Source organism: Saimiri boliviensis, chromosome 1 (assembly GCF_048565385.1).
Source record: "Saimiri boliviensis isolate mSaiBol1 chromosome 1, mSaiBol1.pri, whole genome shotgun sequence".
Lineage (NCBI taxonomy): Eukaryota > Metazoa > Chordata > Mammalia > Primates > Cebidae > Saimiri > Saimiri boliviensis.
Genome location: NC_133449.1, coordinates 77,414,681 through 77,438,544, shown reverse-complemented (window position 1 = coordinate 77,438,544; position 23,864 = coordinate 77,414,681). Strand labels below are relative to the sequence as shown.

At 45.1% G+C, this 23,864-nt stretch overlaps 1 protein-coding gene across 19 annotated transcripts in view; it reads right to left on the bottom strand.

Annotated features, from left to right (window-relative positions):
• BCL11A (BCL11 transcription factor A) overlaps positions 1–16,220 on the bottom strand; it is a 100,978-nt gene extending 84,758 nt beyond the window's left edge. For 3 of the 19 annotated variants that reach the window (XM_074399640.1, XM_074399650.1, XM_074399630.1), the window contains exons 1-2: positions 15,640–16,218; positions 8,398–8,727 (exon numbers count right to left, since the gene is read on the bottom strand). In XM_074399640.1, coding sequence (XP_074255741.1) covers positions 8,398–8,727; positions 15,640–15,694 — 385 coding nt within the window. In that variant the 5' untranslated portion in view covers positions 15,695–16,218. Of the gene's footprint in view, positions 1–8,397; positions 8,728–13,299; positions 13,758–15,639 lie in introns of those variants that run through there. The other 16 variants (XM_074399662.1, XM_074399659.1, XM_039460936.2 and 13 more) reach the window with 12 other exon arrangements.
• Between the last annotated feature and the right edge of the window lie 7,644 nt (positions 16,221–23,864).

Genomic DNA, 23,864 nt, shown 5'->3' with positions numbered 1-23,864 from the left:
CTTAGTTTTTTAAGGTTAGTTTTTGTTTGGGGAGTGGGCGGGGGGGGTGACCAAATATTAAATCTCTATATTTAAAACGTACAGGATCAGACTTGGCTTACAGTGCTTTGTGCTCCAACATAAGAATTCAAGCTATACCTTATTTCCCTAAAAATTAACAGATGTGATTTTTCTTGCAGCTTTTTTATGCATCATTTCATATTAAGAAAATGAACTGATGAATATAAATTTAAATGCCCTGATGCTTAGCAAAAAGATTCCTTCTGTTTTTTAGAAAGTTCAAAAAGAAAATAGAAAGGGGAGGTAGGTACACAACAGCTCTGGTGTTCTTTTTGAAGGCACCCTTGCAGGTCTCACAATAATTCCATTCTTTATTTTAATGGGAGTTTTTAATCAGTGGATTTGCCTCTATCTAAAACTAAAATCAAATTGTAGGTGTAATTGTTCATCGGCAATGCTAACAACAGTGAGAATACAAACAAAAACTCATTGTGAGTGACCAAAGGTCCCCAGGTATCCCCTTCATCAACATACCTGCTCCAGGTTCCCACTGGGAATTCCCTGGTGGAGACCGATTCAGTTCTGAATAACATGCTGCCAGCCCTATCTGGAAAAGGGTGTGCAAGGCACCTTCTCGCCTCTTTTACAGGAAGTTAAACCTGATCATCTCACCTTTAGCTAGATATAATTTGTTGTTTAGCACTCTGAGAACTTGGTATTTTATCTATCTAAAGAGATCAAAAAGGGAAAAAATAGGGCAGACGAGGGAGCAAGCTGAGGCCTAGCCTAGCTCTGGTGCATACGTCAATCGTACACTGTGCGTTGCCTTAGAGAAGCAACCTGTGCAGGTAAATCTTCCAGCAGCATTGCATCAGATCTGCTCACATCAGTCTCCGGGGTGAACTAAGAGATGACACTCCAGGTCCCTGCCTGCAAACTTCTAATTCGCCAGTTCTTGGCAGCTTATTTTTTCAAGGGTTTTGTTTCAGGAAACATGATTTTTCTTTATACATTTTGTGGATCTACCACAACTGCTTCTGACAGCTGTTGATTCTGTTAAACGAACGCATTATAAAAATCTTCTTTAAAACCTCAAGCAATATGGACTCAAAAATATAATGGTGAAATATTTTAATGGAATTCCTGTTGAAAGTCGTTTTTAAAAAAAAGTACAAATGAAGGTACAGAAGTCCTTTAAATCAGCACTAGATTTAAACTGTGTGTGTGTGTGTGTGTGTGTGTGTGTGTGTGTGTGTGTGTGTGTAATAGGGAAAGAGGGGTATTGCAGATCACCACAAATATTTACACTGTACACCCTTTGTTCAAATCACATACTTTTAACAGGAAAAGCTGGAACTGTGGCTATTTAAAATTTTAAATATTCAAACGCCTGTAATTAACCATATGAAACAAATTATGTTGCATTTCTCCATACCAGCACATGCAAAAAAATTCTGTTGGTGAATTGGAAGGTAGCAGAGTTGGGGAGACAACTTCAAGAGAAAAAAAGGATGATGTTTTCATTTTGCTACAGATCAAAGGAGAACAAGAATGGAAACTGTGGCATATCCAGCATTTTCCCATTGCCGTCTTTCACACTGGGCTATCTAAGTTTATACAATTCCCCAGACTAGCTGCATATTAAGCTTGCTGTGTACAGCTTTATTATGGTGCAGTGGTGGAAGAAGCATTAATATTCCAGCTCCGCATCTGACAGGGCATTTACATGCGCCCATCTGAGCGGCACCTGAGAGCTCCTCCAAGGTGCAGTAACTGTGTGCCTATTGTAAAGGCAAATGAAGCTCACCTATTCCCTGCTGGGATCAGAAGTGACCTCACCACCCCCCATGCCTCAAATCCTTCCCTTGCCAACCTAACTCAATGCCATTGCAGAATGACGAATGAGCTCAGAAATAGACCCCAAGTTACTAACCCTGCTAAGAACAGCAAAAGCCTTTGCTGAAATGTTTTAAAAATGCATAGGGAGTGCAGCTGGCCAGTAAAAAGCAGGGAGACAAATTCCAGTGAACCCAATATGGAATACGTTACATTCTAAAACTGATTAGAAATACAGCCTGATGTTTACTGGCTTCAAATTGAGTTTGGCATCAAGCATACTGGCTTTAATAATGCTGGCACTTTTTAAATTATTATTATTTTAAATCTGCCTTTGGTCTCTAGGAGCACATGTAGAGAGCTAAAGAATTCTTATTTGTCAGGTTACATTTCCTGGAAATTAAGTTTGTGACAGAAAATGACTCCAGTAGCAATAATGTGGTTCGTGCTCAAATTAATTAGGTCATGTTGTAAAATCTACGTGGCAAATTACAAAGGTAAATTTACTGATATTGGCCAGTGCTCTAAACCCTGGTAGTAAAGGGGAGAAGCTGTTTAAGGATGCTCATTCACCTGGGTAGGAGAAAAGAACCAAAGAGGGAGGGAGGCAATGGTCAATTTCCTATTTATATTACAAATAAAAATAGTAGTCATTATCCATTCGATTATATAGTCTGAACATATTTTATGAACTTTATTAATGTCATCCAGATTGACACATAACATCAAAACCTGCTTGATTTGAAATAATGTTAAAAGTGGGCTCTAAGTTAGAACCTTTTTTTTAATCCTTGAAATAACAACACTGCTGACATAGCCATGACCCAAACAAAATCTGAACAAGCAGAAAGGTACTAAAGATCCTTGGTGATTAAATCTCATGCTAAAAAAGTGGCAAGGAGCCAGGCTGGGTCCAGCTTGATGCTAAGTGCTTTATATTGCACAAAGCTAGTACTACTGTATGTAAAAACAGACTTTGGGCTTGGGGTAAATTTTGTCAAATGATTTCTTTGTGCAATAAAGGGTGTGAACGGACCAACCAAAGTAGATTAAATTAACATCCAGTGACGCAATCTCGGTGCATCTCCCTAGCTGTGCTTTCTACTTCAGTTAAATTTAATATTTCCCCCCAAAGGAAAGCCAAACTTTCTTCCTTTCTTACTGACCAGCGTGCAAAGCTACCATTCACCTATTCTCCTTCATTAAACACTTTCATTGAGAAATCACAGAAATCTAAAAAAACGTTTCCCTAGGATTTGCATGTGTGTTAGGTACCCCAATTTAGAACTCCCACATTAGCCAAACTACATAGAGGCTGCAGTGTGAAATTAATGATTTTCCAGGACTCTAAAAGGTGCCATTAATATGCATCCAACTCGCCTCTTGCCTGAGCTGAAGGTTGCCTGTCCTGACCCTGTCTGCACGTTTCTACACCCAGTTGCATTTTCCAGCCCATATGCAGCTCCACAATTAAATGCCACATTCACTAAGAGAAAGGTGTGCATAACATATTTCAGATCCTTGATAGTGAAGGCACAACTTGCAACACAACAAGGAATGGGGTGCTTTAAGAAATTACAGCACTGGTGGTTTTTTTTTTTTTTTTTTTTTAAGCTTTTACAGAATAAACGTAGAGAATGGGAGGGAAACTTTGTCCCCCTCTGATCCTGTTCTTGAAGTGAATACATATTTGTGTTTGCAATAAAAGGCCATTTTTACATTAACTGTCTGTAACAGCAGGAGACAGAAAAACTAACACAATCTCCACATCATACACAGGATGATCTTCATATCACGTGGACCTATTCTCAAAACTATTATTTATAAAAGATGACTAGGAAAATGCACAATGCGTCTTTTCTGTGTCACCACAAGGGTAATGTCTAAAGAAGTTTGGGATCTTTGGGATCTTGTACATTTTAGATTTTTGTTTTTTCCTTTTGGCTTTCCTTAGTAAATTTAGCAGCCATGCGGGCCACTGTGTTTAATTAAGCTTTCAAAAGTCCTGACAATGCCAACAATTGTAGGACACTTCTGCAGCTCAATCATGCAATCACTGTGACAGTTCTATTTACAATTTGTCTTAGAAAGAGTTTCTCTGACATTGTACTTTGACAAAACATCCAAGCTGCCAGTTCACAACCTTTCTCTGTCTTATTTACAAATACAGCTTGTATATAGGACTCCCAGTTTCATGAACATGGATCTTTGGAGAGTGGCCTCGCACACATAGGCTCCCTATGAAAATCCTAGGTCTTTATTAGGAAACAAATATTCTCTACTCGCTGGATTCTAAAGGTAAATAAAATGTTCACCAGTATATTGTTTTTTGGTAGTGGTGTTTTGTGTTTGTTTGTTTGTTTGTTTTAACTGCCATGCTGAAAATTCACTTTAGAGGTCAGTCATTTTTATTCAGAATTGCATAAATAAAGAGAAAAGAAAAATAAGTAGTCATAATAGCATACTATAATTTATAGTCTCATTTATAATTACACCATAAGGTACACAAGTACATCCTCCAGTTCAGTCTGAGCTAGGAGAGAATAAGAATGGATACAAAAAAAGGTGAGTTGATTTTCTAAATTCTGAAAAGCATATTATATTTGATTTACTTTTAAGTAGCATGCTAATATATTTCCATTTTGAATTGGTAAATCCCCCTTCTTTGGAGTATCTGTCTGATATATCATTACCTAAATACCAGCTACACTGTCTAGGCAAATAATTTTAAATACCCTGATATAAATGTCTATTTTCATGATTCTAAAGAGAAAAATGTTATATATCAACAGCAGCAGACTTTACTACATTTTATAGGACTTGTCATATTTTTTCTCTATTCTCTCAAAAAGCTAACTTTATGACAGCCCAAACCTAATTTAAAGATTCCTATGTGCATTAAGCCAAAACCTCAAATCTGACATGATGGGATAATGTTTGGGTCTTTTCTATAATAGAACAGTAGTTTCACATTCAGTAATCTTCGATGAATATTTCCCCCATAATAAAATATGAGACTAAAACAAAACAAAACAAAACCCCTACGGAAAGCTCTGACTGCAAGTCAAAGGCTGCTAATATCTGAGGGTAGATATTTGACACACATATTGATGAACTGGGCCCACACAACATAAGCTGTTAATTCCCAGATAAATTAATACTATTTCAATGATCTCAGTGGATCACAATCACACAATATTTTTAATATTTAAATAAAATGAAAAAAGCAACCTGATCAACATCTATGTGTACAGCTCATATGTGTATGTGGATGAGGTAGGGGAGCACGTGCCTGTCTATTCACCAGGAAAAAAGAATCCTCTCTAAAAAATACTCAGCTTGGGCCAGGCACGGTGGCTCACCCCTGTAATCCCAGCACTTTGGGAGGCCGAGGCAGGTGGATCACCTGGGGTCAGGAGTTCGAGACCAGCCTGGCCAACATGATGAAACCCTGTCTCCACTAAAAATACAAAAAACTAGCTGGGTATGGTGGTGCATGCCTGTAATCCCAGCTACTTGGGAGGCTGAGGCAGGAGAATCGCTTTAACCGGGAAGGCAGAGGTTGCATGAGCCGAGATTGCACCACTGCACTCCAGCCTGGGCAAAAAGAGTAAAATTCCGTCTCAAAACAAACAAAAAAAACCACTCAGCTTAGAGAGGCCTGAGTACAGTTAAAATGCATACCATTTTACTCAAGATTTAAAGAACTCTGCCTTATTCTCCTATCTGAAAGCCTGAATTCTAAGCTTTATTTATCTTAGGAAGAAGATCTGTCACTGTTTTATTCTTGCTTCCTGTCTATAAAATGGTACAGGCTCACTGTGAACTCAAATCCAACTTACATCACTTTAATAAAGCCTTTCCTACCCAGCATGCTTAAATGACTACCTTTTATGTGGTTGCCAAACATATTCTTCTAGAGATTCATCAATATATCTCTTTCCTTAATACAAAGCATTGCTTCTCCTTTCTTTTTGTGACACAATTCAAATATCTACTGAATGATTACTGTTATTGTTTCCTTCCTCAACATAAAAAGAAAAGCAGCCTTGGAATTGTGGAGACGTGCTTTAGAGAAATGGGCTGGGGGTACACACGCAGCCGTCTTCCAGAACTTCGCTTCAGGGGCACCTGAGGGCCAGAGCATCGGAATTTATGTGCAATGGTAGAATGTTAATTTCACCATAGGAAACTCTTAATTCATTACTGTGAATTATGAGAAGTCGTGATTCGAGTTGCTGACATCTCACTTTGAGATGTGACCACACTATTTATGTTCAGCCAATTCCAGAGTGGGAACAGGTGATTAAACACGGTGAAAGAAATCAAGACTTTGTAATTATTCATGCACGAAAGGTTTACCTCACCTAGGTCGAAGCACTTGTTGTGCGCCCATTGAATAATCTGAGCTATCTTAGAGAGCTTTTCGTCCCAGTTAAATGATTGGTTATTAGCGCTGTAAAACATATTTTAAATTTGCTTTTGGTTTTGGCTTCTCTAGGCTCTGCTATTGTACTCGTTCTTTTAAAAAATAATAACAGAACCTTCAGACAACCAGGGAGTTCAAGCAAATATCTTTTATTCCCCTACATAGATTCACAACTATAGCAGTAAAAGCCTTAACTGTACGTAAGGCCTTCTCCCCAGCTTTTAGATTCTTCCTCTAAATACAAAGGCACAGAATTTCTGAGCTGGTTAATCTGAGACTGAATAACCTATTTGGGACCTCAGTAAGAAGTGTGGTTTTAATTCTTGCTTGACAGACACTGTGTTTTGTCTTTTAAACGAGCAGCTCGATATGTAAATACGATGTTACATCACGCAAGTGTTACTCCATATTTGGTGATTTAGCAAGGCTTTGGATCTCCGAAGACGACAAATCCCCTTCCGCCTGCTCTTGCTTCATTAATCATGCCTTACACTTCTGTTCATTTTCCTTCCAGTCACAAGACAACACATGGAAATGGTCATTCCCATAGCCTACTGGGGGGAAGGGGAGATAAAATCTTAACCTACACGTCACATAAGGTAAATGTGGTGGATTCAAGAAATATACTCTGCAAATGCAGCTTCCCTGGCAGCAGATTTCTCATTTCACTAAAGGGAAAGTATCTGAGTGCTATTACAGAAAGCATTTAAAAAAGAAAGAAAATGCCACATTTGGTTTTAATGATCAAATTCTAGAGTGGGAGAGGAGAAATAATATGACATTTAATCCCCTCTGGACCACTGACCTATTATGGTTCAACTTTGTGGTCAAACTAGGTCCGAGAGATAAGTTCCAGTGAATCGATTGACGATATACACTACCTTTCCTAAAACTGAACAAACCTCTTGCTTTTTGGGAGCTGGATGGGGGGTTGATGGAAGAAAGTGATCCACTAACAGGCATGGCACGTCAGTCATCACAGAATCTGCATTGACTTTGTCTAACATACTCAATCAAAAAATGTTTTGAGGGTCACTATAAAGTATTTCTGTTTATTACTTAGAATAGGGAATTTAAGTCCCACTGCTAGCCTTTAATGCCTTTTCCCTTGAGCTGCCGAGAAAGCCACACACCTAGCTACCTCCCTGCTAAAATTAACTGAAGGAGGGAGGGCTGTTGAATACGTGTGTGTGTTTTTCCAAGAAAATTTTTACATTGTGTTATAGCAGAAACAGTGGAGTCTGGACTGGACATTTGTAAGGGTGACATGTGGCTGTGTAAACCACAAACAAAATCAAGATACATCTGTCAAAACCACATCAGAGACAAGAGAGAGCACAGAGAAGCATTTATCATTTAGCTGAGGAGGCAGGCTGCAGGGAGCAGCCGTTCCTGTCAAACCAACCTTTTGAAATTTCCAACATGCCCTTAAACTTTTCGAGTAAGCATGTCTGTGCGCTTCAGCAACTGCCCTCTCTACTCTGGCCTGGCCAGTCGAAAATGGCATCTTAAAGTCAAGGTCATGGTGTCATCCCACCACGGGGCTGTGTTTAATTACAGCCCCATCCGGGCTGACAGCCAATATGGATCCAAGGCTAACCCTGAAGCTCAGTTAACTCTTTCCACCTCCTCCAACTACCCTGCCAGCCCACCCTACTTCAGCGATGCCTTGAGAACGAGCTGAACCCCTAAGGAGGCCTAACCAGATGTTCTGAGTCAAACAAGTCATTGGCTGAACTGTAAATGCCTATATGGCCACTTTGCCTCTGACACGTCACCAAGGCTGGAAATGGACAATGGAAGCTGGACTAGGTGTAGTAAAGACCAATGCTTCAGAATGAGAAGGTAGGGACAGGGAAGAAAAGAAATCCAAAATCAACGAACCCAGAGAGAGGGTGTCTGGTATGTGTACCTATTCTGCCTACATCTGATTTGGTGAGGTGGAAAATATTTATCTTTCCGTGTTCTGGACGTAAGCAATAGAAATGATTGTTTTAACATTACAGGGCTGTCATGGACAGTCACATGGAGAAATAGAGAAAGCACTTCACCACTCCTTACTGCTTGGCTACAGCACCTCTGAAAATGAAAAGAAAACATGCAAACAGCTTTTCTCCTTGCTTCTCATTTACCTGCTATGTGTTCCTGTTTGGGGCAAATTCCTCTAGATGACGTTGATAAACAATCGTCATCCTCTGGCGTGACCTGGATGCCAACCTCCACGGGATTGGATGCTTTTTTCATCTCGATTGGTGAAGGGGAAGGTGGCTTATCCACAGCTTTTTCTAAGCAGAGGCTGCCATTGCATTGTTTCCGTTTGTGCTCGATAAAAATAAGAATGTCCCCCAATGGGAAGTTCATCTGGCACTGCCCACAGGTGAGGAGGTCATGATCCCCTTCTGGAGCTCCCAACGGGCCGTGGTCTGGTTCATCATCTGTAAGAATGGCTTCAAGAGGTTCGGCTGTGGTTGGAGAAACAAAAGCACAATTATTAGAGAGCCAGAGAGGAGAGAAAAGGGGGAAAGCACATCTCAACCCCATGCCATCCCACCACATCATATAAAGTGTTTCTAGGTTTCTCTATGTAATATCCAGAAAATGTGAGCATACAAAATGTAAAAGGATGTGAAGGTTATCAACAAGAGAGCAAATTTATCAATGAGGCAAATCATCATGCATGTAAAGAAAACAGTCTTACTTCATGACTCCAGAGAACACACACACACATTTACACATGCACACACACACAGCAACAAATGTCTGGTTTGTAAGTTTAGAAAGAATACTACTTAAATAGTTAACATAGGGAACATAAAGAAAGCTTAAATAATAACTACAAGAAAAACTGGTTAAAAAAAAAAAACATGGATAGAAACCAAATTTTTTTCTTTTTTCCTGTACACTATGTTGTCCATTGTGCCAAAGAATGAAAGAAGAGGTGAATAAACACACACACCCTTTGTGTGTGAATGTATATACTCCTAAGTATACAGACATGGCTTCATAAATTAGAAAGCTACTATGTCACACGAAAAATGTGCCACATTTACACTGCCGTAACACAAAAATGACTGCATGTACCTAGGAAAAGGGTCTAAATAATAATCATGTCGTAGCATAATTCATACTGCCAAAAACCTTTCTGCTCTCACTCTCAGCAGTGCCACAAAATCAAAGAAATACCAAATTCACTGGCAATACTTCTCAGACACATTAGCTAAATGGGATACTTTTGAGTACTTAAGAAAATAAGCCAATTAGTCATTTTTTTTATTCTGAGAAAAGGAGTGCCTAAACTATTCTAAACGTGTTTGCACTTGGTGCCATCCATGACTAAAAATCAGAATGGTCAAGCAAACACCACATTTTAGAGCGAGGCTGAGAAGTCCTTTCTTTAGACTTGAAATACTTCACCTAATGTTTTCAAAGTTGACTAATTTTCTGAATGAGCTCCAAAATGCTTCATTATGAGACTATTTCTGCACACATAATCACCAGCGGATGGTATAACAAGGTAGACATGTCTTTCTTTGCTGTTTGCTTTTTTTTTAACTTTGCACCAAAATACTCCAGCATCTACTTTACCAGCTTCTATCATTTTTTAACCTTCCGAAGGGGAAAAGAGAGTTGGTAAGTCTCTTCTTGTGAAACCTTATGCTTGCTCTATCAAAAAAACAAAAAAAACAAAAAATCACAAAATACAAAACACATCCAGGATGCTGCCAGTTAATAAAACTGAAGCAGAAAATGTACAAGTCTTAAACAGTTAATCAGTCTGACCTTCTTTAGCAAGCTGCCAATTTCACATTTAATGAACTTAAAGCCACAGAGAATCAAAAAATAGATTTTAATTTGAGTGTAGAATATTGGAACAGATTTTGATAAAGTGCAAAAATCCAGTGAACTCAGGTTAAATTTATTTCAACCCTACCCAGGCTGAATATTGCGGGGGAAGATCTGGAGTAACTCCCAGATGTGCTAGGTGAAATAATATTGAGAGAGCCCTGCCTAGCTGCACCTGTGCTCAAGTAGGACATCTCATAATTTCTAGCCTCTGGTACTCCTCCTAATTTAACATAAGGTCACCACAGGAATATGAAGGTTATATTCCTACTAATAAAGACAGTAAAGTAAGCACTTATGTTTCTTTGCCCAACATACTGGCCAAAAGATAAATACAGAAAACATATGCATACTTTTCAAATAAAAGAAGACAAACGGAAGTGCTTCTGCATTGTGCCTTTATGTCATTTTTCTCTTACATTTGCTTTCATTTTGGCCAAGTGAGGAATAGGGAACTCATTCTCCAAATATTCCTGTTGTCTGAATTAAGGATTTTAAGTACACATCTATAAATGTGGCTTTTTGTTTAGCATTAGCTACAAGTTCTGAGGTTCGCAGACTGAAGGAAGACTCAAGAAAATATTTTATTTTATCAGAATTAGTAACACATGGAACCTTTGCAAAAAAAATTTTTTTAATTCCACCGTTAAGATTCATTTTTTCAAATTCCCAAGGCCTGACACATTTCTGAAAGTGGGAATATTATTTAGGTGCAAAAGGAAATATTCTCCTAGGTATCAAATAGTTAAAGGTAATGTGGTTCAAAACAGACTTGGTTAAAGTCTTCTAAATGTAGTGACTGAACTGATTTACAATCAAAACCGGGAAATGAAGTGGTAATTCAGAGGTTGCTGATTACACCTCCACATTTCACCTAATTAATTTTATAGGAGGCAAAGTTCTTGAAAATAACAAGATGATCAAATGTACAGATATAAAACCTGTAACCTCAACATTTTCTATGCTCTTAACGTAAATTATTGCTAATTAACAAGAATTATATCCTAATGTATGAAATACATTTAACATCGGTCTCCTTGCAAAACATTTGGCTAGTCATGTTCAGAGAAATATCAAAATGTGTTTTTATTATTGCTGCTATATTATTAAAAATCAGACAAAGTGGGACACAAAGAAAATATGAAAATACAATTCTCATGGTGTAATCTACTGATTTGCATTGACATCTTTTCTCAGTGGCAATCAACATTTCCTTTCTGGGCATCTGATAATTTCTCTGCATTTTAATGCAAATTCCCTTTCCCTAAAAACCTTCCTAACCTCAGTCATTTACCCCCTCCCTCAATTCAGCTCCATCCTCCATCGCCCCAACAATACCAACGTTTCTAAGCTCCGGCCTAAACTCGGGCTACAAAGCAGGGAGTCCTCGATTGAAGTGGAAGGGAGTGGGCAAATAATCATAATAATTAGCTGCGAATTCTCTCTACAAGGGGAGGAAGAAATAGAAAATAAAATGCTTCTACGTTCAAACAGCAAGACAGCCTGGAACGTCTAAATGTCCTAGTGGCAGACTGAGATATCTTTCCTCTCTGTGTAGTTGCGAAAGAATAAATTTAAGGAAAAAAATAATCTTTATAAGAAAAGTCGGTAAGGAACGAGAGAAACGAGAGCTGCTGGGGAGCGGAGGGGGAGGGGAAAAGGGAGATGTGTCTTCAAGTTTGCTTTCCAAGTCCTTCCCCTTGATTGTTTTAGCCGGGTAAAGAAGCAAACGGAGACTGAAATTCAGAGAGGAAAAGCAAAGAAACAAAAGCAAAGCCGGGGGCTACGGGCCCGGGGCAGGGGGCCTGGCAGGGGTGGACTGTGCAGAAAGTGAAGTTGGGCGCCGGGACTCAGGCACAAAGCGAGCAGCGTGCAGGCTGCAGGCTCCCGCCGCGCTTGCTGCGAACACGTGCAGCAGCGGCCGCGGGGCCGCGGGGCCCGAGGGCCCGAGGCGGAGGGCAGCCAGGGGCCCTGACTGCTGCCTCCATGCCCGTCCAGCTCGGCCGCGGGGTGACGGTTCCCTGGGCCCGCCAGCTGGTGAAAAAGGACGTGAGGTTTGGAAAACCCGGCTGGTTAACCTGGTGCAGTCTCAGTACCTCCATGCACACCCCAAGCGCGGGTCCTGAAATTCATTCGGTGTCCACAAGCTTACACTTTTACTTTGGGGTATCTCTGCAAATGCGTTTCCCCCGCAATTCTGGGCACTGGGTGTGCGCGCGGCGGCGGCTGCGGTTATTCATTATTAATGACGCTGTTTGCCCGCATCATTATGATGATAACTATTACTATTGTTGTGATTCCGAGCTCCGAGGCGAGAGCCACGGGAGGCGGGGAGAGGGGGGTGTCGGGCTGCAGAGCCGCCGAGCAAGCCAGCCGAGGCCACCGAGGTCTGTGCTTTGCGTGGGGGTGAGGGGGTGGAAGAAGTGGGCCCAGAGACCAAGTGCAAACTTGCCAAATCCCCCACTTCGGCCATACCCCGAAGCCCTAGAGCGCGAACTCCCCGTTCCTCCCTACCAAAAATGCCCGCCCCGAAAGAAAGCGAAAACTGCACCCCGCTCCCAGCCCGGCGCGCGCTGGTCTCAGCTCGCGCACGGGGTTGTCGGCCGCGCGCCCGGTCGCTTCGCCGCCGCCCCGGCCAGAAGCATTTTAAAAGTCAAAATGAAGAACAAAGACATACGGGGTGATGGGGGAGAGAAAGGGAATTCTGCCTAACCGTTCCTTCCCCCCACCCCCACTCTCAAGCTCGTTCCTCCCCGGACGAGAATCGCCTGGCAGGAGGTGGGGGAGGCTCTGGTACAGGTTCAAGTTCGCTGAGCTTTCTTGATCTTGTTCTGCCTCCTAGCGACAGAATGGCTCATTCAGACCACATAGAAGAGGCGGGAGAGGGGGGGTCCTGATGACGGGGATGGCTCTTGCCCCCTCTGAGCACCCAGAAAATGAGAGAAAGAAGTGTCCCCCTCACCCCCTTCTAAACTGGCCCTTTAACCCACTGCCGGCACCGGAACAAGAGGAAGGGGGACTAACCCTCCCAGCCTTGAGTGTCCCAAGATGGACTCAAGACGGAGAGGGGTACAAGGCAGCAGCCTGGACTGCGCGCCCCAGTCCGTCCTTTGAGCCCCCTCTGCATCCTTCCGAAGAAGGGCCTGGCTTTCCCGAGTCCTGCGAACACTGCCCTTCCTTCCCGCCGATACCTGGCCGGGCTGTAACTTCACACCGCCGCGCGCCGAGTCTGATCAGCATCCGGCGCGGCCGGGGGAGTGGGGGGCGGGGGAGAGAGGCGAGGGAGGGATGCGCGGGGGTGGGAAGAGGGAGGGCCCCGCAACGTGCCGGGGCGGGGGAGCTTCCGAAGTGTGTGACAAGTTCCAGGGCCCAGTGAAAAATTCAATTCCCTGGGCGCACCCACCACCACCACCCCTTTAAAAAACACAAAACCAAGTATAGCTGGTCCTTTAAAACTGCATCCAAAATTTAAGAATCATAAATTGGGTAGCGGGGGGGATGTGGGCCCTCTCACGCCTTTCTTTCCATTGCTGCCAAACTTTCCTAAGTGCCCACCGCCCGCCTTTCCAGGAGAGGCCAGCCAGCGGGAGACAGCCAGCACCACCACCTCTTATATAAACTTACAAGAACCTCAGACCCAGCCAGGTCCTGGGAGAAGGGCAAGACCCAAAGGGTGAAGTGCTCGGGGTCCCAGGATCCAGCACCCCCAAAATGTGTACTCAAACACACTTCTCCCCTGCCCTCCCCCGGCACCCCCACCACCTGGCCTGGCCGTGCTCGGGCGCAGGGGGACTGGTGACCAGATTGGGCGGGAGGTGGGGGGGCAGGGAAAGCACGTGGTGACCTCCCCGCTGTCCGGAGCTGTGGACAAGAGACATCTGAGAGAGTACCTAGGGCAGAGGGGAGGGGAGCCGCAGAACGCGCTTTTACAGTTGCTTTGCAAAATAAAAATCCTTTGCAAAGCCGAGTTTCACGCAGCCGATTTCGCAGTCTGGCAGGTCGAGAAGAGGTCTGGGCATTGTGCTGAGGGCGGACTGGGATCGCCGGCCAGGCTGGCGCGGAGTCACTGCGCGGCCTGCCGCCGTGCCTGGCGGGTGGGCGGCGGGCGCCGGGTGGGCGATCCGGGGCTGGGCTGGGACGCGGCGAGGTCGGGCAAGGCCCGGGCGAGGCCAGGCCGCCACCGCCGCCTGCTCCCGGGCTGCCGCGCCGCGCTCGGTCCTCTGTCTGTTTGTTGGCAGGAGGCTCCCGCACACGCGGTGCTTGTAAACATTCAGACACGAGATTTTTCCCAATCAAAATCCACTTCCACTTTTTTTGAAAATCTTCCAAAAAATAGTAAGAGGAGGGAGTTCCTCTCTCCCTCTCCGTGCCGCCGGCGCCCTAAGTTTGCAACTGAAGGGGTTTTGGGGAACGGGGTGATTGTAAGTTTTTTTATAGATTAGAGATTGTGAGATTTTTGCAGGGGGGGTAGTGGGGGAGTCAAAGAGAAGATCGTCACAGAGAAGTGCTGGCAGAGAGTTTGGCCTCGGTTTGGGGGCAAGAAATTGTACATTCTCTTGCCTTGTTTTATTTATTTTATTTTTATGTATGTATTTATTTATGTGCCAGTCTTCTCCTTGCTACTTCTGAGGTTGGGTCGGGAGGGGCGGGCAGCGGCAACCCAGGCGGTGGCAGTCCGGGCTCCCTCCCTCCCTCTCCCGCGTGCCCCCGGCCGCCTCCTCCCCGGGCCCTGGCTCCTGCCCTTCGGCGGCGGCGGCGGCGGCGGCGCGGGAGGGCAAGCGCGAGGAACCGGCACAAAAGGCAGCGGGACAAACACCCACCTCGGGCCGGAACAAAAGGCGGCAGTGCCGGCCGCGTCTCCCGTCCTTCCCGGTCCCACGGCTTTCCCCGCCGCCACGGCCCCTCTCCCGATTCGGCGGACTCGGGAGCGCCGGGGGCCCCTTTCCACAGTTCCACTTTCTCACTATTGTGGGGATGACTACTTTCCTCCCGCTGCACACTTGACCGTGAGCGCGCTGGTGTCCAAAGGCCAGTCTCACCTCTTTTCTCCCCGGGAATCGTTTTTCAGACTTGCACTCACTCCCTCCCTCCCCCCATTTTCTTACAGAGAGTGGGAAGCAACCTCCCTTTCCCCACCAGCTCCCACCCCCAGGTTTGCCATTGAGTAGTTCGCATCCTTAGCATTGTTCATTATTTTGCAAAACTGGGGGGGGGGGGGGAATCATTGCATTCCTTTTCGAACAGAGAAATAAAGCGGCGGAAAGGAGGAAAGAGGAGGAGTCAAATTTTTGTAAAATTAAATAAAATTAAAAGGTGCGTGCTGTCTCAAAAGTGCATACATGGCAATGGTTCGAGATGGGATGAGGTTTATTTTCTCCCTTTAATCTCTTCTACCTCGACTCTTGGAGGTTTTTCTCGTGAAAAATTTAAAAATGTATGCACACACCCCTCTCTCCCCCTCGCTTTTGCTTCTAGTCCTGCGCGCTCTCGTGATTATTAATAATTATTATTACTATTATTGGGTTACTTACGCGAGAATTCCCGTTTGCTTAAGTGCTGGGGTTTGCCTTGCTTGCGGCGAGACATGGTGGGCTGCGGGGCGGGCGGGTGGCGGCGGCGGCGGCGGCGGCGGCGGCGGCGGGCGGACGACGGCTCGGTTCACATCGGGAGAGCCGGGTTAGAAAGAAGGAGACTCCAGAGAAAATATCTTCATCAGTGCCTTTTGACATCCAAAATAAATTAGAAATAATACAAAGATGGCGCAGGGAAGATGAATTGTGGGAGAGCCGTCATGGCTTTTTTTTTTTTTTTAAGCAAAAAAAAAAAAAAAAAAAAAAAAAAAAAAAAAAAGGAGAGAGAGAGAGAAGAGAGATAGAGGGAGAGAGAGAGAGAGATGAAAAAAATGGCAAAAGCCCCCCTGAGCTGCAAGTTCAAGTGCGGACGTGACGTCCCTGCGAACTTGAACGTCAGGAGTCTGGATGGACAGAGACACACAAAACATGGGCAGGGCGAGCAGGAGAGAAGGGGAGGAGGGAAGGGGAAGCTCACACCAATGGACACACATCAGGGGCTGGACATGAAAAAGGACCAGGACAAGCCAATGGCCAGTGCGGGGCGGGGGAGGTGCGGGGCGGGGGGCTCCGCGGACGCCAGACGCGGCCCCCGGGGGAGGGGCAGGCGGAGGGGAGGGGGCGCTGGGGCCGCGGGCTCACCAGTGGCCGCAGCGAGCGCCGCCGCGGTGGCGTGGCCGGGAGAGAAGAAAGGGGTGGCAGGGGTGGGAGGAAAGGGTGGGGGGGAGCAAGACGTGCGCCCTGCTCCCCCCCACACACGCGGACCCTAAAATGAAAGATTATTCTAAAAAAAGAGAGAGAGAGAGAGAGAGAGAGAGAGAGAGAGAGAGAACACAGGGAGGCTGCAGCCCTGGGCTGGGGAAGCGCGGGCGGAGGGAAGCCAGGTAGAGTTGCTCCCGGACACCCTCCTCCGTACGCACACCCACTTCCCCTCCCCGCCGCCGCCGCGCTCGCTCCCCGCGTGCAGACGCCAGGGGCCGAAGTGAAAGCCCCGAGCCCGCGGCTGCGCTTGGGAAACTTTGCCCGAGGAGAGGACAGCAAAGAAAAATCACCCGAAGTTGAGAGCTGAGCCTCCAAGTTACAGCTCCGCAGCGGGCGAGGGGAGGCGGGAGGGAGCGCACGGCAACGCGGAATCCAGCCCAAGTTTGGAGGGTTGCGGGTCCGGAAGGGCAGCGCCCGGGTCTCTAGGACCCCAGGCGGCCTGGAAAGAGGGAACAGAGGAGAGGGAGGCGGCGCAGGCCGGGGCCCAAGGGCGCCCCCAAGGCCGAGCCAGGGACCGGGGATCTGAGCGCCCCTACAAGCGACTGGGTCTGAATGCAACTGAAAGCGCCGGGTCCCCGGCTCCTAAGGGTTGCAGAAAGAGAGCCCGAGGAATAAAGAACGAGGAGCCAGAGTCTGGCCCCCGGAGGGGCGCGCCGGGGGCCTGGGCGAGAGAGGCACTGAGGCGTCCACCTCTCTGAGCGGCCGAGGACAAAGCGCGGGCAGTCCCGGGAGACCCAGTCCCTGGGAACGTGCTCCTAGCGCCGCGGGAGGTCCCCGAGCCAGGTTCCTGGGAGGGACACACCCCCTCCCACTCCAGAGCAACTGCAAAAGCAGAGGGATGGAAAGAAAACGTTTCTTACGGGCGGAGCACTACTGTTCCTGTGCTGTTACCCAGGGAAAGAGAAAATGGGGAATGGAGAGAGAGCGACCGGCTCGCAGGAGCAGCGGGGAGGCCACGGTGGTGAGATGACCGCCCCGGGTCAGCGCCGCGCTCCCCAGGCGCCGCCGGCCAAGGCGCACACCCGGGAGCCAGCAGCCCCCTCTCGCCTTTCTGTAGAGGTTCCCTGGAAATTAGGGAAGACCTGTTGGAAAAAAAAAAAAAAAAAAACTGTCTCTTTAATGCACACACGCACACACACGCGCGTGCTGCCGCTGTCAAAAAGCGGGCTTCACTCTGGCGTGGGATACTTTCAGTTTTACGTAAAATGTACAGCAACAGCACCCCCTGCGATTGGAAAGTTTATTCAGAAACGTGCCTGTAAAGTCCCCCGGCGCCTCCCGCCTCCCAGCCTCCCTGCCTGCCAGCACCACTCTGCAGCCGCCGCCGCCGCCCGGCTGATCGCGGTCCGATTCCAAATCGGGAAGGGGCTTGGGGGGAAGAGGAGAATGGACTCAGGTCCAAGGGAGGTGCGGAGGGTGCGGGGTGGAGACGGGTCGCCACGGCCCTCGAGACCCTGAAGTGCAGGTGGATGTGTGAGAGTGTGTCTGCAGAGCGAGGAACCCTCCTTCCCTCTCCTCCGAGCGGTTCCACAACCCCCGTCTTCTCATCCCCCTCTTCAGTCTGTGGGGTGTCGTTTCCGCAAACTCACCCACCCGGTGGGGGGCTTTATTGTTTTAAGCGAGGGCCCCGGGCTTGCAAGCGCTCACCCATCTCTCAGCCCTGCGGGCCAGCGGCTGTTTATTCCTGGGTCGTCTTAGTAAAGTTTCAAGTCTACTGTTAGAAAATGACTGGCTTGTCTAGCTCGGCGGAGCTTCGGACCCCTCTAAGGAAGAAAAGGTTTTGATGCTCAACACTGAGAGAGATGTGGGCTGGACTGGGATTGTGTCAGTGTAGTTTGTTGTTTGTTGTTGTTTCCCTCCAGTTTAAGCGTGGGAGGAGACCTCAAATTCTGTTTAAGAAGCGGGAATATTCACTAGCAGTTAAGCTCGGTAGCTTGTGTGTGACACCATTTCCCCTTTTCACTGAGTTCTTCAGAGCAGGTCAGCATCTCCATTCCACCACAGTCTGTTTTTTGTCTTGTTAAACCAGTCTTGGAATCTCCAAAAGAATGTCTTCGCGGGGGGTGGCTGGGGAGAAAGAAGTGGGGCACGGTTGGAGGGCAGGTGAAGAGAGGGAAGAAGAAACTGCAATTGGGAGGCCTTTGAAAAATAAGTAAATAAAAGAAAAGCCCCTTCAGGTAACAATGGTGAGCCAGATTCTTTCAGAACCAGGCTTTTCAGATTTGAATATTGTTCCTACCCATCCATAAAAGTCCATCTATGGAGAAGATATATAAACGAGCGAGTGAGTGTTGTGGAAATATATATATGTATGATTTATATATAATGGTGTGTATAAAGCTTTTCGGGGTTGGCTGTAGTGTAAAAAGTAATGACTTTATTACCTCTGAAAGGTTCTGTGGTTCACACTTAACAGTCTTCTGAATTACAATTCATTACACAATTGTGTGCGCTCTAACGACGGCACCCTATCAGGGCCGCTATCTGTGGTTATTTCCAATAAATAACTGGCAACATTTTATTGATTTTCCTTTTAAAAAAAAGAATCATAGGAAATTAAGCACTTAGTTACAAGTAGGTCTGCTATGTTATTACACTTGTTTCAGATTCCAGGGGGTTCCTTCCGAAACCACATCTTAAAACATATATTAAAAAGCCAGTTTTGCAGCTGCTTTCCCTGGGTGCCAATGGAGAGGTAAGCAGCGACCTTTCCTCCATTAACATATATTTAATTTCACCATCGTAATATGCCCAGGGTGAAATGGGAACTGCCCTCCGCTCCAGCCCCTCCCCCAGTCAAATTTCACCCAGTCCAGAAAACCAGGGCTGTGTGTCGGCATTTGATCCCTCCTAGCTGTCGACCCCCTCCCCGTCCCTGGTGCTCTCCCCTACAGCGACGCCCCCTCCCTCAGCACTGCTAGATGCTCGCTAAAACGCCCGAAAGTGGGGGAGGGGAGGGTTCGTATGTGTTTAAAGAAAGAAAGATGTGTCGTTTTAAGAGATTTTAAAATATTACATAAGTATTGATTAATGATGCAGGTGGTTTTGTAGAGGGGGTGAAAGGTCACATTAAACGTGCACACTTGGATACACAATAAGTATATTTACCTTTCCAGAAGTGGCTTTTAGAAAGTAATAAATTATGACAACGTTAAAATTATTTTCCGGCCGTTCAGTTAACTTCGTTTGGGGCTGTAGAGCGGTTGCTGCTCCCATTGAAAGGGTAATTACGTTCTGTGGGCTCTTTCCCAAACCTTTGGTGACGACACTGCGTGTAAACTCCAGGCCAGCAGACGACCCCTCCCCTTCCCTCCTCCCCCTTTTTATCTTGCCCGCGGAGGAGACGCCCCAGGACTTCCTGCAGTATATATTCAGCCTCTGATCTCCGTACTTAATAGCCTAGTCCTAGTTTATGCTTTATAATGTGTTGACAAGTTTTCTAACAGACTTTCTGAAATAATGCACATATATTCACGTCGGTTAGAAACCCACCGTATTTTTAGAGTCGAGTAGATCTATACCCTAATGCAGTGAGAGAGTGTAAATCATACAGGATTTCATAGTCCTTTCAGTAGTTTTCGGTATGAAGTATGAGCCGCGTGGCCTCCAGACGTAACCTTTTAGAAAAAAAGACAGTGCTTTTATTTTATGGTGTAAAGTGCTTTTAGCTCCAGGGCTCTGAACGTGAATGTGGTCAACAAACAGCTCGAAGAGGGAGACTTAATACAGTCCCAGACCTCCGACGGAGGATCGCCTGGCGAGAGGGACTCGGGCTGAGCTGGAAGATGAAGGGTTAAAAGGTCTGTCTGGATGGAAACTACAAGATTAAAATAAAATATTCACTGTCTGCCTTTAGGGGGAAACACCTTCATAGACTTAAAGATAAATAAGTGAATGACTGAATGAAATTAGAAATACCACCAGTCCCTCCTTGATTTTTACTTTAGCCTTTTTTCTTTTTATTTCTTTTACTATTTTTTTATTTTTTGTTTTGTTTTTCCTAATCGGCAGAACACAAAATAGAGAAGAGGCAGTCAGCCTCATAAAAATAAAACTTAGGTTTGGATTCGATGCATAGCATAGGTTTTGCATTTTGGGTTCTCAAGGATGGGAGAGCTAGGCTGTTGTTAAGACAAAGGAAAAATGAATTTTAAAATGTTGGGGATGGCCGGGTGCGTTGGCTCACACCTGAAATCCCAGCACTTTGGGAGGCAGAGCCAGGAGGATCACTTGAGGTCAGGAGTTTGAGACCAGCCTGGCCAACATTGTGAAACCCCATCTCTACAAAAAATACAAAAATTTGCTGGGCATGGTGGATCATGCCTGTAGTCCTAGCTACTTGGGAGGTTGAGGCACAAGAATCGCTTGAACCCCGGTGGGGCAGAGGTTGCAGTCAGTCAAGATCCTGTCACTGCACTACAGCATGGGTGAGAGACTGAGAACCTGCCTCAAAAAATAATTAAAAAAAGAAATAGTGGGGAGTTGCTTGAGGAAGAGGGTGAACTTTTTCCTCCTCTACTCCCAGTGTGACCCGGAGGCTGAGAGGTCCCTGGAGAACAGTATCTATACCTTCTACAAAGGCACAGATGTCCTCCAAGGAGGCTCCTCGGAGAATCATTAGGCAGTCATCTTTCTCTCCAGGCTCCCTGGGCCTTTAGCTGGCTGGCTGGCTGCACTTCAAATACCTGAAAGAACCCATCCAAAGAAAAAGGAAAAGGAAAAAGAAAAGGAAGGGAAGGAAAAGGAAAAGGAAGGGAAGGAAAGGGGAAAGGAGAGGAGGGGAGGGGAGGGAAGGGGAGGGGAGGGGAGGGGAGGGGAGGGGAGGGGCTGAATCTACTCTAAGTCTATACTTACCTCTAGATGAGACTACTGTGTGCTAAGTCAATAATGTATGGGGAAGAAGGAGCATAGGCTTACCAGACAAGTAAGGGGCCCCTTGGAAGAGACAAATAGTTCTAGTTAGAAGGCTACTGAATGAAACACTCAGTTTAGCTTCCTAACATTGACATCAAAGACACACAGGTGCCAGGCAATGCTGCCAGTCCAATGAATGTACTGCACTAGAGAGTTCCTAATGCAATACTCAGCACACAGTAGATGCTCAATAAATGGTCTTTGATAAATAAAAAATTTATAAATTAATTTGATAAATAATAAATTAATAAATCCTATCACCACATACATGAAACCAACATCATTGTCCAAATTCTATTCCTTTTCCCCAGAAACCAGTATGTCTTTGATCAGGCAACCCTATTCCAAGAGTATATTTAAACACGAAAGTGATTCCCACCAAGGATGGTGAGCTCAGAAAAGTTTATCTCAAATATCAGAGCAGCTGAACAAGTGACAATACAAGATATTTCCATCATCTCCAGCAGTGTACATTATCAAATATCTTCCAAATATGCCAGTATCAAGAACCTGGTAGTAAACAATTTCTTTTTTTAATATTGCTTTTCGGATACGTACAAATCTGCTTTCTCAAATGAGACCACTTTTAAAGGGAAAAAAAAACAACCAAAAATAAAAGGTATTTCAAACTTTATTCTCTATGTCTCTCCACCCCATGCATCTTTTACTTTTAGCAAGGGAATAGTTTTTTAATATATGTTTTTCAAACCCAATCTTAAAAACAACCTTCACCTATATGCCTCTCTCTCTCTCTCTCTTTTGTAAATAAAAAGAAAAGCAACATACACACACACACACACACACACACACACATACACACATCTGGTCTGACATTTTGTACAGCCAGTTTCAGCCCAATGTGATTTAAAACAATGTGAGTTAAAAACCTCTTAAAATTTGGGTTTATAATGGAAACGCTGACAGACTCTTAATTATAGCAGCCCTGCCAGACACTGCTATAATGAAATAGTTGTGCTTTCATTACTATAGAGGCACTATAGTTAAGGGTCTGTCAGTGTTTCTATTATAAACCCCAAGTTTAAGAGGTTTATAACTTGGGCTATTTAAATGGCACTGGGTGGAATTCAAGTTATCAGTCCAGATGTGAAGTTGTTTTATAAAAGGCAGAATAACTCAGCTGAGGAAGCTTTTGGATCTCTCTCTCTCTCTCTCTTTCTCTCTCTCTCTCTCTCTCTCTTTCTCTCTCTCTCCTTCTCTCTCCTCCAGGACATTGCAGAATGTTTTTAGTAGTTTCAGATGGTCTTATTGCCAACTTCTAGCTATGACTTCACTGTCTAAAAGGAAATTTTATAGGCAGTTAGTCCTTTATTTGGACAAGTACTCTTTGCAATTTTATAAGTTTTTATTATTTTATCCTGGAGTATGCATGTGTGGGTGTGTGTGTTCCTACATATATATAGGCACACACACAGAACGAAACAACTTAAAAATCAAGACTATATGCCAAGGAATGTTGCGACCTCATATATATACACAGAGGAATGCATTCTGTGCTACATTCTGATTTTTTTTTAAAGTATGAATTTACCAGAAAGGAAAAATAAAGCACCTCCGATCATCTTTATCTTGTCTATCAACTGTGTGGTAAAAAATAAAAGAGTTAGTATTCGCATCTTATTTCATAAAAGGTACCACTTTCCTGGTATCATTTGGTTTGTTTGGAAAGCAACAGCATGGTGCAGTCATCCCTGAGCCACCCAAGGACTGTACACAAACACTATGTATTCCTCTGCTTGACTTTGATTGTTGACAAATTGATGAAGAATTTACTTTGAATTATCCGGTGGACCAGAGTTTTGAAATATGTATTATTAACCTGGTATATCACCACCGTAATATTAAACTAATGTTTATGAGTGATGATGTGGCTGATGCTGATTCTGTGCATGAGGAAAACAGGGATGGTGGTGGTAATGATGATCATGGCTGCGATAGAGGTGGTAGTAGTGGTGGTGGTGGTGATGGTGGTGGAGAAGGTAGTGCTGACAGGGTGGGGAGTGGCAGTTTCTCTAATTAACATGTCCACCAGAGGGCAGTAGAAACAGGATAAAGAGTGGGTAAGGTTAGAAGCTCTACACATTGTTTGTCCACCTCTTGGGGCTTTAGAAAAGCCACTCGGTAAAGATCAGGTGGCAGACAAGTTAAAGTGAAGTTTTTAAATGCATGCAGCTCATGGTCCCTCCACCAAGATGTGGTCTTGTCTGGGTGTTGTTGGCAGCCCCTAAGGTCACTGACTTTGCCCACCAAGAGCTGTGCAGCAACCACATCTGCATTCAGAAATCTTTTTACTTTCAGAAGAGCAGTTCCTTTCCTCTTTTCTCTCTGACTAGGATCAGACAACCAAATTAGGCCACCGAGGACCACAGGCTTTGATCACTCTCACTTCACAATAGCTCAAGTTGGTCTCCCCTGGAATTCAATGGGTGACGAAAGGGAAGCAGTCATCAAAACATGTCACCAGGCTCAAGTTCCTTCTCTACCAGTGTCTC